This window comes from Ursus arctos, unplaced genomic scaffold (genome assembly GCF_023065955.2).
Source record: "Ursus arctos isolate Adak ecotype North America unplaced genomic scaffold, UrsArc2.0 scaffold_16, whole genome shotgun sequence".
Classification (NCBI taxonomy): Eukaryota; Metazoa; Chordata; class Mammalia; order Carnivora; family Ursidae; genus Ursus; species Ursus arctos.
The window spans coordinates 5,631,038-5,652,610 of NW_026622830.1; the positions used below are offsets into that span (position 1 = coordinate 5,631,038).

The 21,573-nt window shown below is 47.0% G+C and overlaps 1 protein-coding gene across 1 annotated transcript; it reads right to left on the reverse strand.

Annotated features, from left to right (window-relative positions):
• Window positions 1-304: 304 nt before the first annotated feature.
• RAE1 (ribonucleic acid export 1) lies at window positions 305-21,129 on the reverse strand. The gene is made up of 12 exons (XM_026503791.4): window positions 20,918-21,129; window positions 18,385-18,481; window positions 17,730-17,834; window positions 15,412-15,504; window positions 10,838-10,924; window positions 9,817-9,903; window positions 9,630-9,701; window positions 8,131-8,238; window positions 5,445-5,551; window positions 5,287-5,362; window positions 4,521-4,715; window positions 305-1,457 (listed from the first exon to the last, which is right to left on the reverse strand). The coding sequence occupies exons 2-12, from the start codon at window positions 18,472-18,474 to the stop codon at window positions 1,371-1,373; spliced, it is 1,107 nt and encodes a 368-aa protein (XP_026359576.1). The 5' UTR covers window positions 18,475-18,481; window positions 20,918-21,129; the 3' UTR covers window positions 305-1,370.
• Window positions 21,130-21,573: the final 444 nt, after the last annotated feature.

Here is a 21,573-nt window from a genome sequence, read left to right on the forward strand (position 1 = left end):
CTACACCAATGCTTGTAAATCCTGCCCACCTGCCCGCAAAGCCAGCTACCGCTAAAACCAAGCTTGACCCTCCGCACAGCGGCCTACTCGGCCCATCTTCCCACGTGTGCAGGGCTGATTAATGAAAACGGAGGTGTAAATAATTAACTTGAAAACTCAGATTTTTTTTTTTAAGCCAGTGCGCCTGCCTTTCTCTCTAAAAAATACATTTTTCATGCAAAAAGATAGAGCCAAAGAGTTAACAGGTCTGATTTTACTTGTGATCTGACTACCAAAGAATTTAAACCACTGAGTGCAGGCAATCTCTTCCAGTAGAAAATTTTATTTTCATTGTTTTTCATGAGTAGGCACACACAACACACAATATTGTCAAAGGCAGATTTCCACTCAGCAAGTCACTTTATATATACCAGGCCCCAACAGTAAAGCATAAGCAGCATTTGGGATCACAGGGTAAAAACACAACGGACTCAAAAGTCAAATGTTAAGTTGAATTTCATTTCAGATACTTACCAATCAAGAATTTTAAATGACAAGAAATAAAAAACAAAAAACCCCAAAAACCTACCAGTACTGGGGCACGACTGAAGAGCACCTGTGATGCGGGGGGCTCGGGTCCTAACTTGAAGGCCACACAAACATCACCCACTTGGACTTGCCCGCAAAGGCCTGCCCCTCAGCACACGGACAGGCCCCGTTCCGGCCACCGGGACCCCTGCCCAGCAGAGCCGAACACCACTGGGGAGGTTAAAGATGGAACGGAGAAGCAAGGAAACACACATTCAGCCTCTGCCCGCTTGTGCTCAATGCTGCCACTAGACTCGCCACACGGCAGAGTCACAGCTCAGGACTCCCTCTCTCCTAAGGGGCAAGACGGATGTGCGTCCCCAAGGGCAGCTCCAATCACGAATCAAACCCAGGATGCTGCGGGACAAGATGGCCACTTCAGAGCTCACGGGGCAGGCATGGGGAGAGACACATGAAGGGAGCTTAGTAGGGAATCTTCAAAATATTTTATTACAAAATACAGTACAGCGTTCATAGAATGTTTCCCAATGTTCTCGAATACACACACGGCTGAATGAAGCACTGCAAGATACCTGGCAGTCGCCCATAGGAATCTAACTTCTAGAATTATTTCAATCCCCGTGGAGTCACAGAAGAAATCTGTAACAGGCAGTGGAATGGAGAGACGGACAGTCACTGGGGCCAGCGGGGCTCCTGACTGCTGATCAAGGACATTGTTTCCTCCGGGGCTTGAAATCCACATCCAGGGCTGACAACCTACCAAACACTGGGACCCAAATCCGTACAAAGACGAGGCAGAGTGGAGAGGAAACAACTCTGGACAACCCAGAAGTCTCTGGCCACTACTTCTTATTCCTGGGTTTTAGCTCTTCGGCTGCATTACGCAGGAAAATGTAATTTTTCTTTTGGGGATTATAAAATTCATGTCCCTAGAGAGGAAGAAAAAACACACACAACAATCTTACCATTAAAAAGCAAAAATTAGCATTTTGTGAGCACTTTGTATATGCCAAGTCCTGTGCTACGTGCACGAAACATAGGTATCTAGGACAATGAAACAGGTTTATGGAGGGAAAGAAAAGTCAAATGTTAAACAAGTTTAAACTCTGGTTTCAGAGGAAAGGTTAAGGACTTGGTGGAAATCTTGTCCTCGGTGTCCCACTTAGAGGGATGATCTTTTACATATTTTCACTGCTAAGACTCTTCAACCCACCACCATTTCAATACCAAGGCGCCTGCCCGCAGGAGCAAGGCCTCCAGGGAGGGCGGTGGAGGACTGGCTCAGACCTGAGGTTTCACAGAAGAGGAGACATCTGCTCTATGACTTCCGGGGGGGATTAGCCATCCACACAGACCCAGAGAGAAGTGCAAGTACATGTGGTGGTCAGTGTGTGTGCCCGTGGGGAGGCAGAAGGGGAGCTGTGCAACTCTGGGGGAGCCTGGAAATCAGGATGAGGCTAGACTATGAAGGACTGTGAAGGACAGACTGAGGCCTTTGAACATTATCCCCCAGGGAAAAGGAACAGGAGCCACAGAAGTTGTAAGTGGCGTTCACAGTGACAGGACAGTGGAGGAGGGTTGTGGGCAAGGCAGAGAAGTGGGCACCTCAGGTGATCCCAAGACCTGGAAGAGGGAGATGGGAAGGGCCTCTGGCTGCACTCTGCCTCCTCTAATGCAACAAGGTGTTTTATTCTCATCCCTTAACAGATATGCCCAGACGGTTCTGGACGTTTAGCTCAATGGTGACCGTAAGTTCTCATCATAATATACAAAGTGTCCCTTCTGGACGGTTACGTTCGGGCAGCAAGCTCATGACGTTGATCCTATGTGATTACAATTTCATCCTGGAGAGAACTGTCCTTAAACTAAGAACAATGTGAAATTCCCAAAGCAACTCTTTTTAAATTAAAAAGATTATAATTTCAGTAACTCCTACTGTAAGTTGACATTAACTGTTCAGATGGTTCACCTTGAACAGCATTCACAGCAATGAGCTTTCTCACTTCTTTCAACAGACTTCCAATTTTTCAACGCCTGCAACACGCAGCGTCCTGAGCGTGACACGGGCTGAGCACGCGGACCAGGGAGGCCCTTCGAAGAGCCCGTGGAGACACCAAGGCCCCAGGCCCCAGCCTGGCTCCAGCCCCAGCCCGGCAGAACCAGAAAAGGCACCCTTTGTAAGAACCGCGTGTGTGGCCACCATAGGTGGACAGATAAACCCATGGCACCCTGTACCACAGCCCGCCCGGCAGCAGAACGGGACAGGCGAGGGAGCCACTCAGCGTCGGGGGTGAATGCCACGATCCTTACACCGGGAGAAAGCAGCCAGGCCAGAAAGAGTATGTAGTACAGGACTCCTCTGACATAAAACTCTAGAAAACGCAAGCTCATCTATAATGACAGAAAGCAGACCGAGGGTTGTGTGTGTGGGAAGGATGAAGGCAATACACACGGAAACTTCTGGGGGAGATAAAACTGTTATCTTAAAACAACAAGGTTATCTGCACCGTGGTCATGGTTTCCCAGGTACACACAGATGTTGAAACCGACCACCGTGCACTACCGCGCCTCCACGGTACCTCAGCAAAGCAGCTTCGAGAGAAACACAGCACAGCTGCCCGGCTCGCATCGGCACACTCCCGGGGAGAGAGGGCTCGGATGCGGAGGCCAGGCGGGCAGGGGTACCGCAGGTAAAGCCACCAGAGATGGGGACTGCCCAGCTCTTCCGAGAGAGGATCAAAGGTGACACCGAGACCCCAAGTGAACAGTGACTGACTCAAAGGAGGAACCCAGGAGAGGCCGCTAGCCTGGACAATAAAGGACACGTGTGCGGGAATTACAGGAGTTTCATCTCCTGAAGTGAAGGCACGCCATGCACTCATGCTGTCGGGACAGGGACACTGGAAGAGAAGTGGAGAGCGAGCTCAGGAACCAAGTCAGAGACTGAAGGGTCACTGGTTTGCATTGGGAGAACCAGTCAGGCTGGAGCTGACGGGGAAGGGCGGCACCCAGGAGGCAGCCAAAGGAACGGAAGCCAGCAGGTGTTAACCCCCACCGACACGCTGATCAGTCGAGGAAAACAAGGCTTCTCAGCTAGCTTTGGCATGGCCGAAGGCTTGAATGTGTGCTTACAGACGGAGGACCAGGAGCTGGTGGGCAGGGAGAGAAGGTGCTCACAGAAGGAGAAGAGAACAGAGGGGTGTGAGGGAGTCTCGGGCACGTCTGGGATGGGAGGCAGGCACGCGTGCAGGTGAAAGGGAAAGACACTGCGGTGGGCGGGGGACGACGGACAAAGCCCTTTCGGGTGAAGCGGGCGACCTCACGAGTCAGGAACCTGGGCAGCAAGGGCAGGCAAAGTCTGGAAGGCTGCTGTGGAGAGGGGGGCTGGGGGATAGCATAAGAAAAATGAACAAACAATCCAGGAGAACCAGCATCTGAGAAGCAAACACGTGGGCTGGCCGAGAAACATCAGCCGTTAGCCAGCAGCCTGCAGCCCCAATCCCCGAGTCTGCTCCCTTACCACCATGCTGGGATGCCTCAAAAACGCAGCCACGACCCTGTCGGCCCCTAACTCACCTCCCCAGATAAGAAACAAAGCAGCAATGCCTCCAGCGAAAGCCCCATGACCTGGCCCTGCCGCCCCTCCGGCCGCCCTCGCCGTGCCCTCTCACTCTCTGGCAACCGCCTCAGGCCTCACCGAATGACCTAGAGCCTCCTGGAGTAACGGCCTCCAGCTCACCTCTGCTTCTGGCCAGACAATGACCAGACCCTTCCCAGGGGCAGGCTCCCAGGGAAAGGCTCTACAGGTATGATTTCGCGGAGTCCCCACATCTCATGAGGAAGGCCGGCTATTTCCCTTTGCAGTGACGGGATGGTGACCTGTGAAGGTCACCAGCAAGTCCAGAGAAGAGTCACAACTCAAGCCCAGGCCTTCCGACTCCAGACCCTGGCGCTGCTGCCTTAGAGTGCCCAGCAGGCCTGGGAATGCTCACCTTTGACCAGTCGTAGCTGGAAGCGTAGGCAAATATATTTCCATTGTGATTGAAGCAGCAAGCCGATATCGGTTGATCTAACTGTTCTGAAGTTTTTAGTTTCGTTCTGGCATCTTTGTCCCAAAAGCTGAATCTACCATCAGAACCCACAGTTGCAAGGGTGCCATGGACAGGATGGAACGCGATCCCATTTACCTACAAGGATTAACACGCACGATGAGAAGCAGTGGAGGAGGGAGGGGAAATCAGGTTTGTACCAATACATGCCTCCTGCTTCACTCGGGAAACAAAATGTGTGGACTGCCGCTTCCTGACTGCCGGCGGCCCGCAGATCGAAGGAGAAACCAATCACACTTCTGGAATCAACGACCAGCCCACAACCGAATCATGTCTCTTGTTACGAACACAAGTTAGCCAAAGTTAACAAGTATGTAGCCAGGGACGCCAAAAAGCGGACCTCAGGGAAGTGCCTTTTCTTTTGCAGCAATCAGCAACTTCTCGTTTTACTACGTATGAACAGTTGGGCAGCACTCAGAAGGAGGGGAAGGCCCTCCTGAGAGAGCCGTCCACTCGCACTCAGCAGCAGATAGAGAGCAAAGATGGTCAATGTGGACAGAAAACCAGGGCCCACAGCGTAAGCCATCGATCTCTGTCTGTGAACGTGCACAGACAGAATGAGCTTTCCTGGCCCCGCAATGACTCAGCCACCCACCTCCAAGTCTAGTTTCTAGATGTGTTCTCAAGGTCAAAGTTTCTAAAAACGTACCGCATAGATGTCCTGAGGAGCTGAGGTATTGGTTCCATTCGAGCGGTGACATTTGAAGGTAAAATTATCTTTGGCACTGAAAAGCAAAGGCTCAACTAAGTTTTCCTTTCTGAAAAAGTCTCAAGTGAAAATTTGCAAGCAAAATCAAGCCCACTTACGGATTTGGGGGGTTGATGTAGTGAATAGCAACCCTGCCCTCAATGCTTCCCAGGGCAAAGCCAGTCGGCTTGTTCTGTTTGTCTTTAAAAATAGCCACACATCGATGCTACGGTTGGAAAGGAAAAAACTGTATGTTATCACAATGTAAAATACAAGATTTCATAACAAAGTGAAGGTACATAATGTTTACCTCATTTTGGGGTGACCCAAAGGAGGGTCTCCTGGACTCTACAGAAGATCCCACAAAAGAGCCCATGACCCAGCCACCAGGGGCAGAGGAGCAGAGACCAGGGCCTGGGTCCTCACTCCCTCCTTCTGGTCATGACAACCTGGCCTACTCCAGAGGCCCACCCACACCCTACCCAAACTGAGGTCTTATCTTGCGTGAGCTCAGGAGGCATGGGGGCAGGACCAGAGCCTGGGGATGAAGCCATAGAAGATGAAGGTAAAGAGCACTTTCTGTTACTGTGACCCTTGCTAGAGCACATATGTCCTAAGTAAATGGCAAAAATATGCTAGCTCTGTTTCTATACCATTTGCCTTTTTTTGAACAACAAGCCCATTACTTTTGTGAGTGGAAAGAGAATTAATGAAAAGAGGCAAAAGCCTAGAAGTCAGTAGGAACCATGCCTGTGCCTCCCATGCTCAGCACAGGCTCTAATACACAACACAGAGACCAGCAACTGCACACCTTTGAGGGGCCCCATTTACAAGAACACAACCACACAGTGACCCTGTGCTAATGCTGAGGGCATGGCTCAGCAAACGAGAGGTCAGGGTGTCTGGCACAGGCAGCAAGAAGTGAAGCCAGTCAGACTAGGTTTTATCGAGGAATCTGGGATCTATCCAAAGGGAAGTGAGGAGTCAGTGCTGGGTTTTTAAGCAGAGATGTGGCAGTCAGATGTGCCACTATGAGAGAGCCCCCTGACCCACGCATGGAGAATGGATCAAAGGTGGGCCGAGATCTAAGCTCTTACACTCACGCAAGGAGACTCAGATTAGATGCAGAAGGAGGGAAGGAACAAAATGAACAGATTCCAGACCACCTGTAGGGCAGGAGGGAAGCTGGGGGTCAGCGAGACAGAAGGAGGAGGAGCAGAGCAAGGAGGACACCCGGATTTCCAGCAGACAGAGCAGGTGGAGCTCCCACCTCACGAGCCGCAGAGTGCACGGCGGGGGGGTGGTGGTGGGGGTGGCCGAGGGTGGGAGGGCAGGAGCAGGTTAAGGCTGTTCACTCAGCGAACAGCTGCAGAACCCTTCTACGCATCAGACCTGCCTCTAGCAGCTGGGGACAAGGTGGCAACAAAGAGAAATCTCTGCTCCCGCAAGTCTATATTGCAGTGGGCAACACGAGACAGAATACGTGACACATGTTATGCGGAGATCTATAAAACATATACATACACACACAGTTTGGGGGAAAACAGCCAGGGAGAAGCCTGAAGAGAGGTAACATCTAAAGGTCTGTAGAAAGCAGTCCCGGGTTTAGTGTGAGATACTGCTGGGCTGAGACGCTGGGAAGACACTCAAGGCGGCTGTCAGACTGTAGGTGTCCATGCAGGGATCCCAGAGGGGAGGTCTGTTGGGGATCGGAGTCCCCGGCCCACAAGGTATACTAAGTGACAGCAAGGTCAAGAGATGAGGTTCTGCTTCAGTAGAGAAGGCGGCGGGCAAGGGCAGAGGCCTGGGGAACCCCAACATGCAGCAAGAACCAGCAGGGAAAACGAACTAGCCACCGGAGAGGCAGGGGGTAAGAGGTGGGCATTACAGAGGCCAGGGACAGGGTGTTTCAGAACATGTAAGAACAGTGGTGAATGCTGCTCTGCTGAGCTGAGGGCTGGTCAGCGTTCACTGGAATTATGGATGAGGAAGCCATTGGTGGCCAAGCAAAAACAGTTTCAGCAGAAGTCTCAGCGAAGTCGGGTGAGAAATGAGTGGGAGGTAAGGAAACCAAGAAAGCTCATGTGAGATGCTTAGCTGCAAAGGAAAAGGAGTCCAGGTGGTACGGCAGGATGTGGGGCAAGAGAGTCTGTTTTCTAGGATGAATGAGACTGGAGCACGTGTCCGTGCTAGTGGTGCCAATGGCGGGGGGGGGGGGGGGGGGAGAGGTGGCACGAGTGTCCAGACACCCCCAGAGGAGGGGGGTAAACCATGGCGCCCCACCACAAAACGGCCTTCACAGAGCACAGACCTCACCTAACTGGCAGGAGAAAGGCAAGGGAAGATGCAGGTACAGGCAGACTTCTAGATTCCCCAGAAGACGACAAGAAGTTCCCCGCCACTATGTTCTCCGAGCAGGAGCTGAGCTGATCGGCTGAGACAATGGCTAGCGGAGGGAGAGCCTAGGAGTTAGAAGAGAGTGAAGAAAACCGAGGAGTCTGTGGCAGGTGGGGAGACTGCAGGAAAAAGCCTGGTGTTGTGCGAGCAGAGCTGAGGCTGGACGCTAGGACCCGACAGAGCCCATCCACGAGGCTCACGACTGTACGCAGCAGCGAGTAGCCCCCAGGGGCACGTCCGGAGACGAGAGAGCTCCTCCAGGGATGGACAGCATCTACTCACAAAATACATGTGCTTGTGTCCTTAAACTCACCCCTTAGAGACTACTTCAAGGCGTCTGAAAGTACAACGGTATTCCACACGTGACACGTACAAAGTACATGCTTCCTGATCGGACATGCGACTCACCTGATGTTTCAGTGGAGATTCTATCCTCCTGAATTCAGAAGGTTGATTCTCTAACTGGTAGACAATCAGTCCTCTCTCTGCAGTTGCCACCACGGCCATAGGGTAGATCTAGGGAATGGAGGGAAGCAGAGACATGCTTAAAACGAAGGAATGTGGGGGCGCCTGGGTGGCACAGCGGTTAAGCGTCTGCCTTCGGCTCAGGACGTGATCCTGGCGTTATGGGATCGGGCCCCACATCAGGCTCCTCCGCTATGAGCCTGCTTCTTCCTCTCCCACTCCCCCTGCTTGTGTTCCCTCTCTCGCTGGCTGTCTCTATCTCTGTCAAATAAATAAATAAAATCTTAAAAAAAAAAAAAATGAAGGAATGTGGGGCACCTGGGTGGCGCAGTCGTTAAGCGTCTGCCTTCGGCTCAGGGCGTGATCCCGGCCTTCCGGGATCGAGTCCCACACCGGGCTCCTCCGCTGGGAGCCTGCTTCTTCCTCTCCCGCTCCCCCTGCTTGTGTTCCCTCTCTCGCTAGCTATCTCTCTATCAAATAAATAAACAAAATCTTAAAAAAAAAAAAAAAAAAGAAATTTGGAATGTGTTTTTTTAATACCAAAATATTAGATCCATGTTTTTAGACTCACAAAAATAAGTCTGAATCTTTTAAAGTTTAAAAATCCTATATCACAACATTTTTCGTGAAAATCTAGGGAAATAATTATTTGAAAGTAGAACATCCGTTTTTAAAAGACTCATTTTTTAAAACTATAAAATATAGGATTATTTTTAAAAAATACTGAGGAATAGAGAAGAAATAAAAATCACCTACACCACCCTTCCAAATGCTGACGTTAATGTCATGCCGTTTCCCCTGGGGCTTCTCTGGCACCATGCATGCATATGTAGTGTGTTCCTATATAATTCATATCCTTCACTCAAGGCGCGTATTCCGAGAATACTAGCAGCTGCTGTCCAATATTCCCTCAAACAAGTTCATTTCACCTCACTGGTCTTGTTGGCTCATCAGGCCACATCCAAGCTTTCATTACACTATACAGAACATCTGCGTCTTTATTTTTCTTATGATAAATTCCTAGAAGTGGAATTACTGGCCGTTAGCACAAAACTTTAAGGCTTATAACCAAATGGACAGAGAAAGTTCTTCAGTTTCTCTTCCACTCAGACAGTCCCCAAAGATCCAACGCCACACCACACAGTTATTGCCCACTTTCCTACAGCCGCCAATAAATGTTATATATTGAGGGCACACGGCTCCCTGCACATGTTCAAATAACAAATGACAAAAAAACTTGACAACCAGTATTTAGTATTTGGAGACAAACGCAGCACAAAAATCTCCTGATTTAATATGACTGAGGCAATCTGAACTATACCTTCTGTGTACTGATTTTTCAAGTTAGAGGAATTTTTAGATTACCCTCTAATTGCAAGACGTCATAAAGTAAGAAATTTGTATTTCTCTTAAAATGATATATATTGTTAGAAATTCCTTACCACATCAGCACAGTAACATCTTTCCGGGAGCTGCAAAACCATCATAGGATTTGATGATCGTGTATCCCAAAACTAAAAGAAAAAAAAAAAAAGCCAGTAAGTGACCATTCAGAGCTATAGTTCAAACAGTGTAGAATTAACGTCCCTCCTAGTCAGGCCACGCTGTCCCCTCACTGGTCTATCATACCTTCAGAGTCTTATCCCAACTCCCAGTCATCACACAACTGTAGTTTGGTGCTTTGATCCAATGTATGGTTTTCACAGGAGCATCGTGCTTGCAAAACAAAACCAAAACAAATCAAGATAAATGTAACTACGTGCTACGCAGCTTCAGTTCTGGAAGCTCAAAGAGAAGGTGCAAACTTAAATACTGAGGTCACACCAAACGAACACCGAGGATATCCCTTCCCAATGACCGTGACATTCAACTTAACCTAAGAACATGTATCTACTTTCCATCCTGACAAACATTAATTTTATCTTACCCATAATGAGAGTCAAAGTAAGCCCCTCCCCAGGGAGATACTCAGAAATAACTAGGAGGGAACTCTACCAATTTCATTTATTGACGGTGACGTGAATGAAGAGATCAAAGAGATGCTTCTGGCACACATACTGTGAGCTCGGTGAAGGTAATGCCTTTCCAAAAATGGTTTCGTGTCAAGAGGCCCCCCCTTCCTGACCAGGTCAGACCCTCTGGTTCTCGCTTCCCCGAGCTTCATTACTTCTGCCCTTCATGCCTGCTGTTCCTGGTAGACTAAAAGCTCCAGGGGCTTACTCACTGCTGGGTCTCTACCCCTACCGGCAGTGCCTGGCACAGAGAGGGCATTCACTAAATACTCGTCGAATGAACCAGTGTCCAATGCAGTTGGTAAAAGGCAAGCCCCACATGGCTGTCAGAATGTCAAACACATGAATGTTGAGGCCCACTTGGAACATCTGTCTTTGATAGGCTTTAATGTCACTAACTCCTTAGGACCCCATCCTCACTTACACACATATGGAAGATCCAAGACAGACCATCTGTGAAACGCCAGTAGGAATAAGAATGGTTATCACCCTGGTGTTACTCTGATGCTAAAGAGCTTTCTGGAATTAAGTCTAAATGACCTGGTAAAGTCAACTACACTTTTTCTATACTAGAGAATTAGAATTTAAAAGTCATCACAAGCCCAGGCACCAGCCTTTCTGTACACAGTGTTTATTACCTGTGCTATCTGTATTGCTTGATTACTGTTGAGGTCCCACATTTTGGCAGTTTTATCACATGATGCTGTAAATACTTTGCTCCCATCCTAAAAGAAAATCAAGAATCTGTCATTCTAAAAAAATAAATAAAATTTCTATCTGTATGTTAGGTTGATCATACTGAAGGTTTTGTTTTGCAATTTTTATTTTTCTAATTCTTTGGGGACCAGTGTATTATAAACTCCACTGTCATATACGAAACACACTTTCACCCCTATTTCTTTATTACTAATTTATTTTTCTAAGACATACCAAATAAACAGGATAAAAAAATTCAAACAAATCTGAAGTTATACAGGGAAAATGAAGTCTCCCACCCCTGACCTGCTCCTTCCTCACGGGCCACTGACTACCTTCCAAGAGTAGTTTTTGCAAATCCTGCATCTATACGTAGTACCGGGGGTCACTTACACATTTTTTTCTTATTCTAGTTAATTTCTTTTTTTTTTAAGATTTTTGTTTATTTATTTCACCAGCGGGGGGTGGGGTGGGGGTGGGAAGAGCGTGTATGAGCACACAAGCAGGCAGGGCAGTAGGCAGAGGGAGAGGGAGAAGCAGGCTCTCCGCTGAGAAGAGAGCCTGACACAGGGCTCGATCCCAGGACCCTGGGACCATGACCCGAGCCAAAGGCAGACACTTAACAAACAGCCACCCAGGCACCCCAGCTTCAAGCCTTTTTTGATCAATTTCAAGCCTTCACAAAAGTTATAAGAATAAAACAATGAACACCCATAAACCCTTCACCTAGAATCACCAATGGTAAACATTTTGCCACATTTAGTGCATCATTCACCCTCTGTATACACACATATGCATCTATTATCATATGTTTGTTCGGCTCTGTATCTAACAGCATTCTAAAGTGCACACCATGAAACTACACTAATTTTCAATAATCATTGGTCCTATGAAAACTACAGAACAGCTTAACAAATTAGTAATCATTGTGTAGTGGTTTTAAAGATACTCAAATATAGAACTCAAAAATTAGGTCATACATGAAGAAGCACAAGGTAATTTTTAGAGAAAAAACTAAATGGAAAGTCTAGACCAGTGGCTAGCAAATTTCTTCTTAAAGGGCCATTTACTTAGGGAATATTTTAGTCTTTATAGGTCTCTGTTGCAACTCCTTAACTGTTATAGTAGCTTGAAAGCAACCATACATGCTACGTAAATGAATGAGTGTGGCTGTGTGCCAATAAAACTTTATTTACAAAAATAGGCAGTGGGCTGTATCTGGCCCATGGGCCATAGTCAGATGACCAGTGTGCTAAATTATCTCATTTCTGATTCCAAGGCTCCAAGATTTACTGCCATTCCTTAGCAAAAATTTCTTCTGATATAAAGTCACCTGTTCTCCAACTAAAAGAAAAGATAAAACCTGCTTCTCGATCAGTGAAGTTATAAGGGTAACTCCATAAGTCCTTAGAGAAAGATAGCCATGGATGTAGTGGGCTACCCTGAGCAATACACTGGCCTCTCCTACCAGCTGTAGCCAGCACTACGGAGCAGCAGCGTGCCAGACCCCAGCAGCACACAGACATGGAGGCCAATCTAGCGGAAGGCCAGGGCAGAGAAACAGTATTTCCACGTGCTCTCCAGCCAGCTGCTCTCCACACTGCGACGGCCGCACAGTGACCCATGTCCTTACAGTGCCGAAGAATCACCTTCACCGAGTTTGGGTTTCATGCCTCACAGGTAACCCTAACTCCGGCTCTTTCGTGCATCTGTGCGGCTGCTACGTGTGTGGCTTCCTCTCGCGAATGCTCTCCCCCCTCCCACACTAGCCCATTTCCCTCCCTGTAAGCCTCTGAGGAAGGCTGTCAAGCACATGGGCTCTGGAGCCAATAAGGTCTGGGTCTGGGCCTAGACTCAGCCATTCAGTATGTCCCCTCAGACAAGTCTGTCAACTAACCCCGTGCTAGCCACTTTATGCAGATGCAGTCTAGCTGCCACAACGTTCTACTACCTGCAATTCTGTCTGTCTGTCCTGACAGACCAGGAGTTCCATGAATATGGCATTTGCCCACCTTGCCTCCTTCGCTTTCCACCCTATCCGCAGGCCTTTAGCATACTAGAGGAGCCTGATAATTATCTGCATAATTAAATATCATCTGTTGTAATAATTATTACCTTCATCTTACAAATGAAGAAACAGAGAGATTAAGTAACCTGCCGAAGTCAAAATCCTGAAGAGTAAGAGCCCGAATCTTAACTTCGGCCTGAGCTGGACGACACAATGCTCTCAAAAAGCCACAGGCACACCGTTCATTCCTCTCTTAAGATTCAGTTCAACTTGTCCCCTCAGTGAGGCCTTCACGGCACGCCTCCCAAAATTTATAGCTGCTTTCTGTGTTCCCCACAAGCCAGCACCAGGACATCCCGCCCCTCTCAGAGCTCGGCTCACTATAGGAGAACCCGTCATTACCGTGTTTGATTCCTCCATTAGAAGACGCACAACTTGGAAGAAGGAAATAGGCTGTCTTTATTTTTAGAAATGCCAACAGCCACTCAGTAACATGTGGGCAATGGAATTCTGTATCCGTTAATTCTACTTCTTACCCTACTTTGTAAGAAACTTTACATTCTGACCCATTACCCAATCGTAAAAAAAGACAGGCAAAATAAATCAGAAAAATCTTCAACTTACTCAAGTTGCTACTTTTCCACGTGTAAACTAAAAATAAGTTGTATATGTAATAAATGCATCACTTTTCAAACTGTTATCACAGATCTATTATTAATCTCATAACAACCCAGATAGGTCAAGAAAACATTTTTCAGATGACAGAAATGCTCAGAGAAGCCTATCACAGCTCATGATGAAAACTGGAGCAATTCTGGCTCCTAAACCCTCTCGAAAAATTTATAAATAGAATCACTTGTTAGTTATAAATTAAGTAAGATCACATAAATGTGTGGTGTCATCTGAAAATGACAACATAAAATACAAATAGTTTGGCAATTTCTCAAAGTTAAACATACACGTAACATACGACACAGCGCTCCCACTAGTAGATAATCACCCAAGAGAAACGCAAACTTTTGTTCACAGAAAATCCAGTGCACAATTGTTTACGGCGGCATTATCTATAATGACCAAAATGGGAACCAATCCAAATGTCTTTCTGGTGGCTGGGTGAACAAACAGCGACACATCCACACAATGGGACACTGCTCAGCAGGACAAACTACTGACATAACGACCGGCATGGTCTCAGGTGCATTCTACTGAGTGAAAGCGGCCTGACTCCAAGGTGACACGATACAGGACTACGCACGTGACATTCTGGGACAAGCAGAACCACAGGGTCAGAAGACACGCTGGTGGTTTCCAGCGGCCAGGAACTGAGGAGCATCTAAAGGGCAGGAGGGAATCTGGGGCAGATGTTCTGTATTCTGACAAGTCTACGCATTTCTCAAAACTGACAGATCTATACACTAAAAAGGTTCAATTTTATTGTCTGCAATTCATATCTAATGAGTCTGACTAAAAATTACATATAAGGCCTGGGAGGGGCCTGGAGGCTTAGCTTCCTCATAAGGGAGGTACATCTTCTCTGCCCCTGTCACTCAGGCCCTTGTGTTCTTGCCTCTGCTGGGTGCAGTCACGGGGCAGCGGTGGCAGAAGGGAGAGAAAGGCTGAGCTGTCAACGCACTGGCTCCTCCTTTACCTAGGGGATAGTCCCCTTTACAGCCATAGCTCTTGCTGTGGCTCACCACTTACCTTCCTTTCGGCTGCACCTTTGTGAAGGGCCCCTTCGTTAAATTCTCCCCAATCAATAACAAAAGCTCAGAGCCAAATAAACTTGAACATATTTGCTTATACTATTGATGTTCAGGATTTGGGAGGAAAAAGAGAATTCCAAAAACCCAAAAGACTTCAAACGCCTATTAACAGAAAAGGATTCTTTTTTTCTCTAGGATTTACTTTCTGGAATACTAAACTTCTAATTTTAAAATGACATAAATTCATGGCATAAAGGTAGGAAGGGCTTCCAGAAATTATTCAACTGTTTGCTTAAGGTAATGTGTCAATAAAATAATGAACTTTTTATGCAAGAAAAACTTTCCAATAAACTAAAACTAACGTTAACTGACTATATTAGGAATGTCAATAAATTGTTATACTGAATATAAACTACAAACTATACTACTACAAACTATAAACTTAGAATTCCAACAACGTGTATACATACATGCTATTTGTTTTTTTTTTGTTTTTTTTTTAAAGATTTTATTTATTTATTTGACAGAGACAGAGACAGAGACAGCCAGCGAGAGAGGGAACACAAGCAGGGGGAGTGGGAGAGGAAGAAGCAGGCTCACAGCGGAAGAGCCTGATGTGGGGCTCGATCCCAGATCGCCGGGATCACGCCCTGAGCCGAAGGCAGACGCCCAACCGCTGTGCCACCCAGGCGCCCCCATACATGCTATTTGTGATTCAGGTTATGTAAAAGTAGAAATATATAAATACTCCAGATAACACGTCATTTTATGTTGCAGAAAATACGAAAAATGGAAAGAAACTTACATCGCTCCAGCAGACATCTAACACAGGCCCCGTGTGCATCTGCTGGGCTTTTGGAATCGTCTGTCCACTATCTTGAACTTCCCAGCAGCGAACCTACAGTAATAGGACAAATTAATGCAAACATAGCAACTCGTGACATTCTACATGCATTTAACACCAGTACTGGGGTGCACTACTGGGGTGCAACTTAAATATACAGGAACTTCTCATATCAACCTAATTATCTAACTTTAAGAATAAAGCAATTGAGGGCTGCCCGGGTGGCACAGTTGGTCAAGTGTCCAACTCGCAGTTTCAGCTCAGGGCATGATCTCAGGGTGGTGGGATGGAGCCCAGTGCTGGGCTCTGTGCTCATCTCACAGTCTGTTTAAGACTCTCGCCCTATGCCCCTCCTGTTCACGCTCCCTCTCTAAAATAAATAAATAAACTTAAAAAAAAAATAAAGCAATTGGAAAGTCGACTAAAGTAGCTATTTTCCCATTCCTATTTTCAAGCCATCAGAATATACAAATTCTTTTGCTTCCGCCTGAAACTGCGAATAAATTTCTCATCACATCTATGAGATGTATTTTTCAATCATTACCATTCAGAGAATCAAGACCAAAGGGGAAACTTACCTTTCATCTCTGAATACTATGGTTTTTCACATATTTTTTTCCTGATTATAAATGTAATCCACTTTACTTAAGAGATTTTGTACATGTGACAAGAAAATAAAAAAGCACCTTAATCCCACCACAGACTATAGTTATTAGCTCATTGTGCTTTCAGTGTTTCTATGCATATATTTTCTTCAAAACACTAGATTACAGAGTACCTTCACTCTTTTAATTGAAACTTTTCTCCCTTGCATTAACTGCCATTGAACATTCTTCTAACATTTTCAGCAGTGAATCATGTGAAGTCTTTCCAGAAACATGTAGAAACCAAACCTGTTCAACCATGACTACCTTCCTCCCCCTACTGTTCTCCCCTCACCCCCCGCTGCCACCCTCCGCTGCAGAAAAATCTTTTCCAAACTTTTAAAATGGTTTTCCAGCACACAAACATACCGTAAAATACATTATTTGATATTACACTTTTCAAAACTTCCACTAGCATGAAGACTTTTTAAAATGAGGTTGGGACGCCCTGGTGGCTCAGTTGGCAAAGCATCTGCCTTCAGCTCAGGTCATGATCCCAGGATCTTTGGATCAAGTGCCACATGAGGCTCCTTGCTCAGCAGAGCGGTGAGCCTGCTTCTCCCCCTGCCTGCCGCTCCCCCTGTTTGTGTGTGCTCTGACAAATAAATAAAATATTTTAAATGAAATAAAATACAATGAGGCCATATCAGGCAGTGGCTAGGAGCACAGATCCGGGGTCATACTGCTGGGTCAGCATCCTGGCTGCTGCTCCCTTAGATGCGGGACCTGGGCCAGTTATTCTACATCTCTAGGCTTCACATCCTGCATCAGAAGATGGAGAGCACAGTAGGATCACAGTGCTTTAGCTCTTTAGAGATTCATTCAGTTATGCACCTAAAGTACATTACTGGAGACCTTCCTCAAGCCCCAGAGGGGAATTACTGAGATGCAGGGTATAAACTTAAGGATTTCTGATAAATATTGCCAATTAGCCTTCAGAAGAGCTATATCAATTTACATACCTACCAGCGGTACATGTAAGGTCTCAGCTTTTCTTTGCTGGAACCAACTGTTATTCTTTTAAACTTTTCATTTTGTTAACTTGATAGAGTCTATCACAGGAGTTTGAATTTATCTGCTCATGAGTGTGGCCGAATGGTTCAAGTTCACACTAATGGGCCATCCGCACTCCTTCTGCTAAGTGCCTCTTCACATCCTTCACTTATTTTTCTACCGGAGTTTTTATCTTTCCTTTTGTACACTATGATTTCTTGTCTTCCTTTTTGTACACAATAGGTTAAATGTAATGTCTATGCAGGATTTGTGCTATATCCGAAGTTTAACATTTGCCTTAAGAACATTTTCAGGATACCCAGAAGTTTATGTATACCACCACGGATAACAGTCATTCTCAATGACACTACATCTGATCTGGGAATCCATGTCAAGTCACTGAACTAGAGTAGGAATTTTTGAGTGATGCAGATGATCATGCTTTCTTAACAAAAATCAGTGTAACAAGTGATGTCTGCCCACTCAGAAGGGTCACACCCTTTCGCTGATTTCTTTTAAAAAGCCATGAATAAGCTTTAGCTCTGCTTCTTCACTTGGGAAAGAATGAAGCCAAATGGAAAGCTAACCTTGCCCATACAAAGAGATAAGACTTCTAGACCATGCACGTTAAGGAGCACTTACATCGTTAGCCCAGGATCCTGCAATAAGAAAGTTCCCAGGCAAGGTTGGTGGGCTGAAAGATAGACAACCAATGCTGTCATCGGGAGAGGATGTTACTTCAATATCCTGGGGGGGGAAATCAATGTTACAATGTATGCATCATCAATTTCATTCAAAATTGTTTTCTTCCTCATTGAACACTCATGGTGGACTTTTCTTGTGCTAAGAACTAAGTGAATTGGACCTTTCTTACTTTGATCCAAAAAAGGAGTAATAAGCCAGTGGAAGGGCTAGCACTGCTGGGACTTGAAGCAGCACTCTCAATGAAATGCCCATGATGATGTTTTCCACGTGATGGTGCACCGGTTCACTCTGGCCCCAAAGTGCTTGATCAGAGTCACTGCCTGCCCCCACCCCAGTGGAAATTCTAATTCAATAGTTGTGGGCTGGGCCCTGGGAATACACAATTTTAACAAGCACCTCAGTGACTTAAGTGATGAATAAAGTCAGGGGGCACAGGACACTAGTGCAGGGGAGACCGTTTCTGTGCTCCAAGTTTGAGAAAGTGGACTAGACCAATTTTCAGAGCTTTTGCCCCAAGCTATCTGGATTTCTCTCACTCTGGGAAACCCTGGCCTGTAACTTCCTCGAAGTCCCGTGAAGCTCCATGTAGTACCTTCATAGGGTTGTGGTTATCTGTGCTTGTGCTGCCAAACATGCTGGTCCCACTAGTTCCAAAACCTGAGGTTGTTCCAAACAGACTCATTTTGATCCTAAAAAATAATGGAAAATGTTAAAGGACAGGTCCTTTCTTCAGTAATCACTGAGAGCTAATATAAAGCTAATTAAGTCACACAAGGGAAAAAAGACTCTATGATGCCAGGTTTCTCTCCTCCAAGGAGATCTAAATATGTGATACTAGGAGCACCTGGGTGGCTCAGTCGGTTAAGGGTTTGCCTTCGGCTCAGGTCATGATCCCAGGGTCCCAGGATCAAGTCCCACATCAGGCTCTCTACTCAGCGGGAAGCCTGGTTTTCCCTCTCCCTCTGCCTGTGGCTTTGCCTACCTATGCGCGCACACCTGCGCTCACACTCTCTCTTGCGAGCTCACTCTGTCAAATAAATAAAATCTTTAAAAAATGTGATAAGTGCTTTTTAAATATGAACTATTTTAGGATAGTTTTTATTTATAAAAAATTGTAAAGATAGAGTTCCCATACACCCCACATCCAGTTTCCTTATTTCCTTCTTACATTTGTCACCATTAGTAAAATACACTACAGCAAAGTACTTGTCAATCAACAGCTAGAAGATAAATTCACTCCTCTTACATAATTTCAGACCCTGAGCTTAGAACCAGGAATACAGCAGTAAAATAGGAGAAGGCCCCACTGCTCCAGGTCATCACTCAGTGATAATTTACTTTCTTTTTACTAATTTCTCTGGTTTAGGTAAATATCTCCACATGGAGTTACTAAGAAAAGCAATCAGTCCTGGCAAAGATTCAGCAATTTCTCTGTAGAAGGAGTTTTAAAAAGTAATCCACTTTGGTGTAACTGAGTACCAAAAGGTCTGCTATTATGTTGTGGACAACACAGAATGGGAAAATTGTTAGGGATTCTGGAAAGGCATTTGGGATTCCCAACTTCATGAAGAAAATGAGTGCAGATACCCTGGTCAAAGGAAGAGCTCTGAGCATGTTAGTAGCTCGGAAAGCAACCTTGTGAGAGGAAGCGGTGTGTGCCAACTCCCTGTGCCTCAAATGTTAGAGGTGCACTTGGAACACCAGTTAACTGCATGAGTGAACACGGGAATAACAAGGCTTCTGCAGTCAGAGTCTAGGAACTAGCTATGTGGCTTTGGTCAGGTTATTTAGCCTTGATTTCCTCATTCGCAAAAAGAAAGTCACTAACATCCAGTTCACGGAATCATGAAAACCAAGTGAGCTCGCATGCCCGGTGCCTGAAAATTCTTCTGTTCCTTCCCTCTCTTCAGCTATCAAGTTGGGAGAGAACATTTCTGCCATTTGGGATGAACTTAGGGAATTAGCAGGGGTCATTCAAGTATTAGTTGGCTGATGTGGACCACACGTTATACAGGGCATAGGGAACCTTCAAGAAGTTCAGAGGACACGTGTACACCTCAAACCAATCTCCGAACCTGAGCCGCTTGCTACATCCCAGCCTCTTCGGTTCTGGGGGCATCCTTTCCGCCTGTGAACACAGCAAGCTCAGCCCTGCCCTGCAGCATTCCTACTATCTCTGTTCCTTCAGCCTGGGATGATTCGCTCTCCCCCAAATTTGTCTCAGTCTGAATCTTCAGATCCCAATTCAAAAGTTGTCTCCTGAGAAGGTGGGGCGGTGGGGTGGTGATGGAAATGTTCTCGAACTGCACTGGGGGTGATGTTTACAAAACTGTATTGAACTTCCCAAACTCATCAAAAGGTCCACTTTAAATGGGTGATAGCAGGTAAGGTGTACTTCAATAAAGCTGTTAGACCTACCTTTTTCAAAAAGGTCACCTCCTGAGAGGCTCCCCTGCCTTCCTGATTTAACATATCCAACCTCAGATAACACCACCCTGTTTTCTTCTTAGCACCTGTCACGACCTGGTATTGTGTGCAATCAACCTCTTCCCCAGGAAAACATCAGCTCCAAGAACAGAGGGCGGTCTGGACGCCTCTCTAAGAGACACCCGGCCCTCGGCAGGGTGCCTGGGCCAAGTCAGCTTGTATTTAACAGACACTTGCCTGGGGGCAGCGTGTCTCTGTGTTTACAGTAAATACTTGCAAGAGGAGGACAGAAACAAAGAACAGACTAGTTTCAGAGGTAAGTGCAACCAAGAAAGGTAAATGTGGGAGAGAACGAGAGACCGAAGGGGACGGATGCCCTTCCGTAGAAGGGTCACGGAAGGCTTCTCCGAGAAGGTGGGAGCATGTGTCTGATAAGCCAGACGTGTTAACTGGGAAGGGCAGAGACGACAGACGCTGCTATCAACTCTGTGACCCTTCCCGGTGCCTCACTTTCCCCAAGAGAAAGACGAGGGATTTAGACCCGAGGTGACCCCAGAGCCCCTCCCAGGGGCCAGTAATGAAGCTCGCTAACCGGCCGGCCGGCGCCCAGGTGCCTGGCTGCTGGGCGCACTCCAGCTGGGGGCCGGCGTCGCAGGCGCCATGGCGGCGGGGAGCGAGGGAGGCCGCACGGGGCCTACCTGAGAGTCACGCCGCGGCGGGGAGTCGGTGGCAGGCAGCGGAAAGGACTCGGGAGCCTGCGAACCCTCTCGGGCGCGGAGGAGGCGAAGGCGAGCTGCCGCGCATAGAAACCCCAAGGCCGAAATAACCTCGCGCGGGTGGAGGAAACTGCCCCAATTACCACGGAGCCACCGCGCAGGCGCCTCGGAGCCACTTCCTGTGTCGCCCGGAAGGCACGGAAGAAAGAAAAAAGCTTCCCCTCCCACGAGGCGATGGCACATGCGCAGAAGCACCATTGACGCCAAAAAGGAGTCCCAGTGCCAGCAATTTGCGGATTGGTCGAAAGTTGGTGGGGCCGCCTGCATGTTACCAAGCGACCGTTTTGATAAATTCGCAGCCCCGCTGATGGCGGATCGCTAGTATTTTCTCTTGAGAATTAGAAGTCTAGCATATTTCTGATTCCCGCCAACTCAAGTCCAAAGCCATACTCGGAGAAGCCGATGGAACGCCGCTTCGGTCGGCGGTGACGTCGGCCAGACTGGGTCCGGGCCCTGACCTCGTGTTTGCCGACTGGGGCGTCCTAAGCAGCATCTGGGGCCCTTTGGGCCTCGGTTTCCCTCCGTAAAGTTGGCATAATGATGCCCGACTTGGAGGGGAGCTCTTAGGTGCAAGTGAA